At 37.0% G+C, this 10,788-nt stretch overlaps 1 protein-coding gene across 1 annotated transcript in view; it reads right to left on the reverse strand.

The window, feature by feature from the left end:
• Window positions 1–296: 296 nt before the first annotated feature.
• ugl (ureidoglycolate lyase) overlaps window positions 297–10,788 on the reverse strand; it is a 16,061-nt gene continuing 5,569 nt past the window's right edge. The window contains exons 7-15 of the mRNA NM_001201408.1: window positions 10,188–10,247; window positions 9,962–10,118; window positions 7,454–7,652; window positions 6,152–6,230; window positions 5,701–5,793; window positions 4,407–4,479; window positions 4,252–4,319; window positions 3,428–3,558; window positions 297–900 (exon numbers count right to left, since the gene is read on the reverse strand). Of these exons, the coding sequence (NP_001188337.1) occupies window positions 744–900; window positions 3,428–3,558; window positions 4,252–4,319; window positions 4,407–4,479; window positions 5,701–5,793; window positions 6,152–6,230; window positions 7,454–7,652; window positions 9,962–10,118; window positions 10,188–10,247 (1,017 nt within the window). The 3' untranslated portion in view covers window positions 297–743. The remainder of the gene's footprint in view (window positions 901–3,427; window positions 3,559–4,251; window positions 4,320–4,406; window positions 4,480–5,700; window positions 5,794–6,151; window positions 6,231–7,453; window positions 7,653–9,961; window positions 10,119–10,187; window positions 10,248–10,788) is intronic.

Consider the following 10,788-nt stretch of genomic DNA (forward strand, 5'->3'; position numbering starts at 1 on the left):
GGAAACACACTGTTGCTCTGAGACGCAAATGATTTATTTAAAACCATTTTCATTAGCAAAAATTGAATATTTCATCCAAAGGTTTACTCTATAAACGTGTAGTTTTGTTTGTTGAACTGTTGTATAAAAATCAGCACTTAATTTGTGATCGCTCTAAGGTACTGATATTTAGGAAGACACCACAACTGAAATATCTCAGTAAACCCTGAATGTTCCTGTAATGTTCCCATTTGGTTCCTATTTTGGGAGCAAAGAAAGAATGTTCTGGCATCGTTCTCTGAGTTTTTTTTTTTTTTTTTTTTTTTGTATTTTTGTGGTTTGTTTTTTGGTAGTCAAAACCGACCATTTCAAAACATTGCAGGCAGTTTTTTTTATATATATATAATTTAATATAAGAAAACCTAAAACAGAACATTCTGGGAAGATTTTTGCTGTGATGGATGTTTTTTGGGTTTCATATTAATCATTAAGTCATTCTAACTGCACTCTCATCAGGCAATGAATGCTTTTGGACTTTTGTTTTAGTATCTCAGATCGCATATTAGGATATTAATGTCAATTAATTATTGCACACCCCTAATTAAAGTCATCTGGCAGCCCCTGGCTGAGAATCACTGCACGATAGCTAAATTAATCTCTTAATTTGCAGACTTCATTATGATGAATAGTTAGTTTGATGTATTTAGAGTTTGTCATGATGAAATACTCCTGTGCGTTTGCTCTGCATGTGATTTATTACTTGTTTAGAGTCTGGCTTTGGGCGGCGCGTCCTCATGTCCGCTCTGAGAGCTCAGGAAAGTGTGGTCCAGGTTGAGGTATGTAGTGAGGAACTCCGGGAAACTGTTTTTCTGTACGATTTCTAGAAACATGGACACTGCAGTCATCAGCCTCTGTTTGTCTCTAAAGAGAGAGGAAATGAGGGAAAAGGTCAGTATTTCTCAATGTGAGCTCTTGGGCAACAGATCAGAGGTTGTGTTACTCTAGAATCACAAGTAAAATTTGGCATTGGTATTATTTGACATTTTATGAGATATTAGACTCCTGATGTACAGAATTTTTAGCAAACTACCAAAATACAGAATAAAATAAACAGTCAAGCCTGAATTTATTCATACTGGCAAATTCTGACAGCTTCTCCCATAAGACAATAAGATGATGTACAAGAGGCATTATTGTGGGAAAAAATATTTCTCAATGTATTATGTATAATTATAATACATTTTAATAGCTTTTTATTCTTTAATTGTTCTTTGCTTTTATTAGTAAGTAAAAGCTTTGTAATTAGTAATTATACAAAACAGTTATTGTATATTTTCCTTTTTTTTTTTTCATCAAAATCAAATCAGGCCTTTATTTGTCACATACACTTTCGTATAGTGAAATTGAACCCCTGCCCCCCGACCATACACAAACATCACAATTTTCATGGGAGACAGGTCATAGGAGGTAGCATTTAGAAAGGGAAGTAAGATACATATTGACAGTTAGGCCAAAAAAACCCTCTCAACTTTCCCCTCGATTAGGGCATAGTAAGAACATGGAGAAAAACAGCCCAATGTTAGCATAAGCACACCGGCAAGACACAACATTGACACGGGATGGGAACAGGGGATATGGAAAACAATCCGATGAGTGCGGGCAGCCATCTGGTCCAGCAGCCATGGAGGCGCAAGTCACAGTCCCGCCCACGCCCCTCGTGGTTGAAAGCATCATTCATTACTAGTTTATATGATCAGTTTTAGGTTTTTTTTTTAATGGTGATTTTTCTTTTTCCATTGAGTTTTAAATTAGCTTTATTTGTAATAGTTTCCATTTTCAAAGTCAACCGATCACATGGCAGCAACTCAATGCATTTAGGCATGTAGACATGGTCAAGACGATCTGCTGCAGTTCAAGCTGAGCATCAGAATGGGGAAGAAAGGGGATTTAAGTGACTTTGAATGTGGCATGGTTGTTGGTTCCAGACGGTCTGGTCTGAGTATTTTAGAAACTGCTGATCTACTGAATTTTCACGCACAACCATCTTTGGGATTCACAGAGAATGCTCTGAAAAAGAGAAGATATACAGTGCGCTGCAGTTCTGTGGGCACAAATGGCTTGTTGAGGTCAGAGGAGAATGGCCAGACTGGTTCCAGCTGATAGAAAGGCAACAGCAACTCAAATAAGCACTCGCTACAACTGAGGTCTGCAGAGGAGCATCTCTGAACACACAACATATCAAACCTTGAGGCGGAGGGGCTGCTAAAGCAGAAGACCACACCGAGTGCCACTCCTGTCAGCTAAGAACAGGAAACTGAGGCTACAATTCACACAGGCTCAGCAAAATTGGACAATAAAAGATTTGAAAAAAGTTGCCTGGTCTGATGAGTCTCGATTTCTGCTGCAACATTCGGATGGTCGGATCGGAATTTCGCTTCAACAAGATGAAAGCATGGATCCATCCTGCTTTGTATCAAAGGTTCAGGCTGGTGATGGTGGTGTAATGTTGTGGAGGATATTTTCTTGGCACACTTTGGGTCCATTTGTACCAACTGAGCATCGTGTGAACGCCTCAGCCTACCTGAGTATTGTTGCTGACCATGTATATCCGTTTATGACCACAGTGTACTCATCTTCTAATTGGCCACTTCCAGCAGGATAACGCGCCATGTCATAAAGCATGAATCATCTCAGACTGGTTTCTTGAACATGACAATGAGTTCACTGTACTTAAATGGCCTCCGCAGTCACCAGAACTCAATCCAATAGAGTACCATTGGGATGTGGTGGACTGGAAGATTCACAAGGATGTGCAGACGACAAATCTGCAGCAACTGCGTGATGCTATCACGTCAATAAGGAGCAAAATCTCTGAGGAATATTTCCAGTAGCTTATTGAATCTATGCCATGAAGGATTAATGCAGTTCTAAAGGCAAATGGTGGTCCAACCCGGTACCAGTAAGGTGTACCTAAAAAAGTGGCTGTTAAGTGTATATACACTTTCATTACAGGTAGTTTTAGTAATTTATGGCTATTTTAATTAGCTGCTAAAACAGCATTTCTTAATTTTCATTAAATGTAACGTTTTTCTTCAATATTTGTATTTTATTTAAGTTTATTCAATTACTAAAAATCTATAATAATATTCACTTACTGAGTTATATAATTGTATACAAATTATAAATACAGTATATAATTTATTTTTGTATATAATGTATACAATTTTCCAGGAAAAGTTTATCAAAATGTTTATACAATACTTTAATTAGTAGTATTTAATATTGAACTGTCTATTTTCTAACTGATATAGTTTACAATAAAATAATTTAACCCTGATAACATGACTAACTCACCTTCCCACTTTATTTTCCAATACATATTTCTGCATAAGACAACAGATATATTCCTCCATCTGATATATGTGTAGCATCTGTACAGTTCTCTCACCTGTTTGTTTGGCAGCGCATGGCAGTCTTCAGTTCCCCTATCAGATCTTCAGCCAATCTGCTGACCAGAGCTCGGGTCACTACAGTCCCATCATCCTCCAGGCGCACCTGATGCCGGATCCACTGCCAAACCTGAGCAATACAAGTGCTTCAAGTAAGAGCTGCTGTGTTTTACTCCATCACATACAGCTGAGGTCAAAACAATTTGCCCTCCAGTGAAATTTGTATTCGTTTTCAAATAATCTCCAAAGTGATATTTAACAGGCACCGTGGCTCAGTGGTTAGCAACGTCGCATCACAGCAAGAAGGTTGCTGGTTTGAGTCCTGACTGGGCCTGTTGGCGTTTCTGTGTGGAGTGTTGGTGTGGGTTTTCTTCCAGGTGCTCTGGTTTCCCCCACAGTCCGACGACATGCGTTGTAGGTGAATTGGATTAACTTAATTGCCCGTAGTGTATGAGTGTGTGTGTGTGTATGTGAGAGTGTATGGGTGTTTCCCAGTACTGGGTTGCAGCTAGAATAGCACCTGCGGCATAAAACATATGCTGAAATAGTTGGTGGTTCATTCCGCTGTGGTGACCCCTGAAAAATAAGGGACTAAGCCAAAGGATAATGAATGAATGAAAGTTTGTTGGATATTATAATGTTCCCATTTTCAAAGAGAGCTAGTACTGGATCTGGCTCCAAAGCTCTCTTGATAATATCTGATATTGACTGGAAAATTGTAGACCAATAAGAAATTATTTTGGGACATTTACACCTGCGAAACATTTTAAAAGAATTACATTTTCTAATCATTTTCACTTTATCTGAACTGTTAATAACTGACCTGAGATCTGGATATCTCTGCTGTTGCTGAATCCTCAACCTTCCCCAGATAGAAGAAATGACCTCTACCTGCAGAAATAATAGCCATTAATACTCTAAATATCCGAGTACTGAGCTTAGAAGTGTTAATCCACTGGTGAAAACATGACTTAGTACCTGAAAGCCAGGCTTCAATGAAGAGAACTCCTACAGCAATGTTATATCTGAGTCCATACAGTGTCACTCCTCCCTATAAAGAGACAACAAAAATGTACGAGAGTAAAACTTTGGATAACACTTTTACTCTTGATTTTTTTTATTATTATGATTATTATTTATTCAATTATGTTTTTTTCCATTATCGGTGCAGTGCTGCCAACTATTTCTAATAAAAAGTAGCTAAAGCCTGCCCAAAAAGTAGCTAAATGTTGCCAGATGACGTCATGCACTATTTTGCATATCAGTGACGTCATCACGTCGTATTTGACAAGCGTAAGCTCATCATGTCTCTACTCTCAGAGACACCGTTTATTATATTATATTCAAACATTACATCCAGATGCACATTAAATAGGTTCTAATTAACATATTACTTTGCGTGATGACGTCATTGCGTAATCGCAACTCAAAACTACATCTTTATGAAGAATACAAAACAATTAATGTTTTCTCAAGCCGAGTGGCCATTTCAGCAAAAAACATTATTTGGAATATGTCCATTTAGATCTGTATGAAATATATAGTTGACTGTAAAATACAAACAGTTTTTGATGAGAACAGTTACATTCTTTTAAACAACAACAGCTTGTGTACTTGCTCTTTTATTAACTTTTAAAATTAACACATATGTAAAAAGTGACAACAATTATAGCACTATTGGAATTTATTGCTACCTAAATTACCATACATGTTAACAAATATCAGTAAATTAACAGTAATGAAAAACAATCTGAGCTAGGGATTTGACTTGAATGTGATATGTGTGTGTTGAGTGAAGCCTGCAGCCACTGCTCTTTTGAGTCACTTTTTTTAATTGCTAAAAGTAGCCAACTGAATGTTAAAAATTGCTAAATTTGTTGCTAGGTGCTTTAAAATAAAAAAAATTAAAAAGTTGCTAAGTCTAGCAACAAAATTGGTAAGTTGGCAACATTGCATCAGTGTTATGTTATGGCATGCATGACTCCAGACTATGTAATTATTGTATCTGATCCTAATTATTTAGTTAATCTGCCTCGGGATGTTAACGTCTTGGGGGCGGGTTAAATCTAAAATAGAAAGAAGGTAATCATTTTTACTGTTGTATGTAAAGTAAAAATAAAATAAAATAAACACTTGTGCTCAGTGGCCTATTAGAATTTTATGTAGCATGTTTTCATGTCTTATCCATGAAACACTTTGTTCAGTCATGTGGCTTTTTTAAATGTGCTGCATAAATGAAGTAAAGTTGAATCTTCAGATGATTCTGTCTGACCGCAGGCATGATGAGCAGGTCATTAGGGGTCACAGTGATGTCTTCACGCAGCTGCATCAGCTGATTCTGGCCACCGGTGTGAAGCTGGAACAGCTGTGGGAGAGAAAGTTATCTTTACAGTCATGTGAAAGTGTTTGGACACCCTGTTAATCGCCAATTTGCCATATCAGGACATGAGAATCTGATCTTTGCCAGGTCTTAAAATTAAAATCTCAGATCGATCAACAACTTATAGCATTAACAAAAGTAAGTCTTTATAAGTCTGTCTATATATATATATATATATATATATATATATATATATATATATATATATATATATATATATATATATGTGTGTGTGTGTGTGTGTGTGTGTGTGTGTGTGTGTGTTTGTGTGTGTGTATATATATATATATTTATATATGTGCTGATAAGCTGATAATCAAATGCCTGAACCGATGACACTTACTTTTTGCATGGGCTCAATCAGGTCCATGTCATACACCATGAAGCCATCAACTCCTGCTTTGATTTCCAGTAACTTGAGTCTAAAGCAAGACAAGATTCATTATTTGGATGGAGAATTTTTTTTTCTTTTTTTTTTTTACTTTTGTTTTTATACATAATTCTTTACCTAAAAAGCTGTGAGTGCCAGGCAAACTTTTGTGGTTAATTAGTACATTTATTATTATTATTTTATTATTTAATTAGCCCTTTGAATTTGCACTGAAATGGCATTTAAAAGTTCAAACCACTGAATATCAGAAGTCCACTGAGAAAAACCTGCATGATTTGCTAAAAAAATACTTTTCCCTGACTGAAGAAAGAAAGGATGGAAGGAAAGAAAGAAAGGAAAAGAGGAAGGAGGAAAGGATGGAATATAAGAAAGGAAGAAATGATTGAAGGAAGAAAAGATGGAGGAAAGAAAGGATGGAAGGAAGGATAAATAGAAAGAAAGGAAGAAAAAAAAAGAGGATGAAGGGAAAAAAGAAAGAACAAATGAAGGAAAAAAGGATAGTAGAAACAAAATAATGAAAGAAGGAAGAAAAAGAAAGGATGGAAGAAAGAAAGTAAGAAAGAACGAAAGAAAACAAATGAAGGAAAGAAGGATGGAGGGAAGAAAGAACAGATGAAGCAAGAAAGAATAGATAGAAAGAAACGAAGAAAGAGGAATGAAGAAAAAGGATGGAGGAAAGAAAGAACAAATGAAGGAAAAAAGGATAGCAGAAAGAAAAATGAAGAAAGAAAGAAAGCAAAGAAGGAATGAAAAAGAAAAAAGGATGGAAAGTAGAAAGGAATGAAGAACGAAAGAATGGAGGGAAGAAAGAAAGGATCAAAGGAAAGAAGGAAACAATTAAGAAAGAAAGGATGGTAGAAAGTGAATGATTGAAGGAAAAAGGATGGAGGAAAGAAAGAAAGGAATGAAGGAAGAAAGGATAGAAGAAAGGATCGATTGAAGGAAAGAAAGATAGAAAGAAAGAAAAGGAAAGAGATCGAATGAAGGATGGCTGGATGAAAGGAAGCAAGGGTGGAAGAAAGGAAATAAAAAGGAATTAAGAAAGAAAGAACGAATGAAGGAAGGAAGAAAAGAAGAAAAAAATTAATTACAAAAAAAAGAAAAACGCAAATTATCAGAAGATTTGACTCTGAAAATGAAAGAATCTTCCAGATTTCCACATTTAATGTAATCATGTTAACTCTATTGCATCCGTTCTTCCATTATTAGAGGCCGAGTCTCATCCGGCTGTTATTAGTACTGTTTGCATCTTGCCTGGTAACAGTGTTAAGAACAGTCTTGTAGAGGTCACTCTCTTTGTCTCTAGGCAACAGCAATGCCGCCATGCCACCTGTTGCAAGGGCCCCCCTGCGGTGACACGTCTGCACTAGAAGATCCATGTAGCTGTGCAGAAAACGCTTCTCCATGTCCACATACTTACTGCGGTCCGGCAGGAGGAAATCAGCCCGATCACCTGGACAACAAACATCAGTCCCATCAGTGCTGGGCGTAATTACTTATAAAGTATCTAGTTACTGTAATTAAATTTCTATTCCATTGAAAAAGTAAAGTAAGGGAGTACTTTTTAAAAATTTTAGGTCATTTAATTAGTTACTTAAAATGTACTGGTCTTAAACACTGTAAATTAATTCAGTAGTTCTGTATAAATCAGCTCAGAGAAGTGTGTGTATATATATATATATATATATATATATATATATATATATATATATATATATATATATATATATATATATATATATATTTTTTTTTTTTTTTTTTTTTTTTTTTTCTAAATAAAGGGTGCTTCAGAAATCATGGAATGAGTGAGAAATACGTCTATATACGGCATATATAAAACATGGTGTGAATATTTGTTTTGTATATATAGTGTTAAACATTTTAAGTGTTTTTTTTTAAATAAATAAAACTAGGAGGAGGGTTGGCACGGTGGCTCAGGGGTTAGCAATGTCACCTCACAGCAAGAAGGTCTCTAGTTCGCCAGTTGGCATTTCTGTGTGGAGTTTGCATGTTCTCCCCGTGTTGGTGTGGGTTTTTCACGGGTGCTCCGGTCTTCCTCACAGTCCAAACACATACGCTATAGGTGAACTGAAAAAACTAAACTGGCCATAGCATAAGAGTGTGAATACGAGAGTGTATGAGTGTTTCCCAGTACTGTGTTGCGGCTGGAATGGCATCTACTGCGTAAAACGTATGCCGGAACAGTTGCCGGTTTATTCCGCTGTGGCGACCCCTGATAAGGGACTAAGCCGAAGAAAAATGAATGGATGAAAACTAGGAGGTCAAATTGACCGATATTTAAAGTGTTTAAGACCCTGTCCATATAAACACAGGTATATTCAGAACTGCACTTTTTTTTCAACATGGTTTCACTGTTTGTCCACAGGAAAACAAAGTATTGGGTGGCTGAAACCGAAACTTTCTGAGAACTCTGGCCAGAATGAGGATTTTACGAAACTCTGGGAACAATGTTATGAAAGGCCATTGGGGACAAAACATCGAAGACTAAAGGCTTGTGCACACCGAGACGTTTTTTGCTTGCGTTTTCCGTCAACGTTTAACGCCTCATGACTATATAAAGTGCGTCAATGTGATTGTGTACACCGACACGCAAAACGCCAGGAGCAAAAGCATCATTTAAAAAAAAAAAAAAAACGCCTCATGCTCGATTTTTTTGTTTTGACTTGATGCAGTAAAACCTTCTCCACCAATCAGATCGGCACTTTTACTCGCGTGCACAGAGCTGCTGAAGTTACTGTAAACAGCACTTGGAGGCGCTCAAGCGCAAAACTGTCGATGCGAGCGCACATCGAAGAAGATGCCCAGAGGAGATATGAACTGGAGCTGTTTGTGGCTCTGTGAACAATAATCATTTCTTCATCACTAGAGCTGGAGCTGCTACTTGAACCATCCATGCTTGTTCGAGTCACCAGTCTCTTTAACAACAAGTGTGTGAACTTCCTCTCTTCCTCTTCTTCTGTGTTATAAGCGGGTGTCCGAAGCTTAAAGTTGTGTAGCGACATCTAACGTCAAGGAGTGATTTTGCATACTCTTCTGCTTGGCGCCAGTGATTATCGCTTGGGTTTGAATGCGGAAAACTTCTCGTAAAACGCTGACGATAAACGCAAACGAAAAGCATCCCGGTGTGTAGGAGCCTTCACACATTTAAAAATTGTTATGCTTTAACACATAAAATTGCATACTAATGTGTTAACTAGTTATTTATATGTTAATGCATAATTTACATGGTAACTTGTAACAATAGTTCCAAACATTTTGTCCACAATGACCTTCCATACAAAATGTGGTCATGTGGACACCACAATCGGAGTTTTCACCTCGTGACAGAGTGTGCACTGTTTTCTGATTTGCCAACATGACTGCATTCACACCAAAAGTGCAAAGATGTGAATGCAGGAAAGTTCTGCATGTGCATATTGCATGTTTACACTGCGGGTCAGTTATCCACCTGTTTCTTATGTTTCCATTGACTTTACTCCCGAAATATACTTAATTCCGCATTTGTTGTGAACTTAGCATAAAAGTGTCATCATCTCCGCCTGTTGGTTCAGCGTACCCTTAACATGAAAAGTGGGGAAAACAAAGTCATTCAGACAAACTAATTAATAAAATATATAAAAAAAAATTTTATGTTGTAATTGATCAAAAAAAAATTGCTCATTATGTATTGGTCTGCTTGTGATCCAGCATGAATTGGTCTAAAGACGAATCGACCTAGTCAAAGCGTTTAACAAAACTGACCGAATTTGTTGACGAAGGAGGCCGAGTAATCCCAGATGCCACAGTTTAGACCCGCCGAGTGCTCCTTGAGCTCATACAAAATCTCCTCCATCTCGAAGGACGCCAGCACACACTCGATCAGCACGGTGGCCTTTATACAGCCCGCTGGCAGACCAAGCTGCAAAACCACAGAATCCACATCAAAAATCTGTTTAAAGAGCATTTAATCTCAGTCAACGCTCATCACCTTCTTCTCAGTCCAGAAAAAAACCTGACTCCACAGTCTGGCCTCCATGTAGCTCTCAACCTGCAAAACACAACAACACATTCTTCAAAAAACAGGTCGGATAATATGTGACCCGGGTCACAATACTTGCAAAATCAACATTTTTAAATTAGCAAACAGTTCAGATAATAAAATTATTAATATTTTCGTAAAGAAATCTATAATGAAATCTCATAAATCTTTTCTTCACTGTATAACTTACACATTCTGATTAAAGAGCAACGAATGAATGTCTCATTTATTTGGATTTTTCATTTGATTACATTAAATAACAGAGGTGTCACTTCATGATGCAAACATATAACGATATAATGAAAGCATTTAATTGCTTTCTTATTGTTATTAATGAAAAGGAATGGAATCCCTTTATATATTAATATATTTATTTCAAAGTGTTTTGGCATGGTCTTTAGCCTTTGTTAGAGCAATCGACTCCCATGCGGAGTCGCCGGATCGATCGCAGCTCGAAGTGGGTTGGAAAATTTGATATTTTTGACCCATTCAATGTGTTTTTGGTTATTGCCGAAAATACACATGTGCAACATAATGCTGGTTTTGTGGT

The sequence above is a fragment of the Danio rerio genome, chromosome 14 (genome assembly GCF_049306965.1).
Source record: "Danio rerio strain Tuebingen ecotype United States chromosome 14, GRCz12tu, whole genome shotgun sequence".
NCBI lineage: Eukaryota > Metazoa > Chordata > Actinopteri > Cypriniformes > Danionidae > Danio > Danio rerio.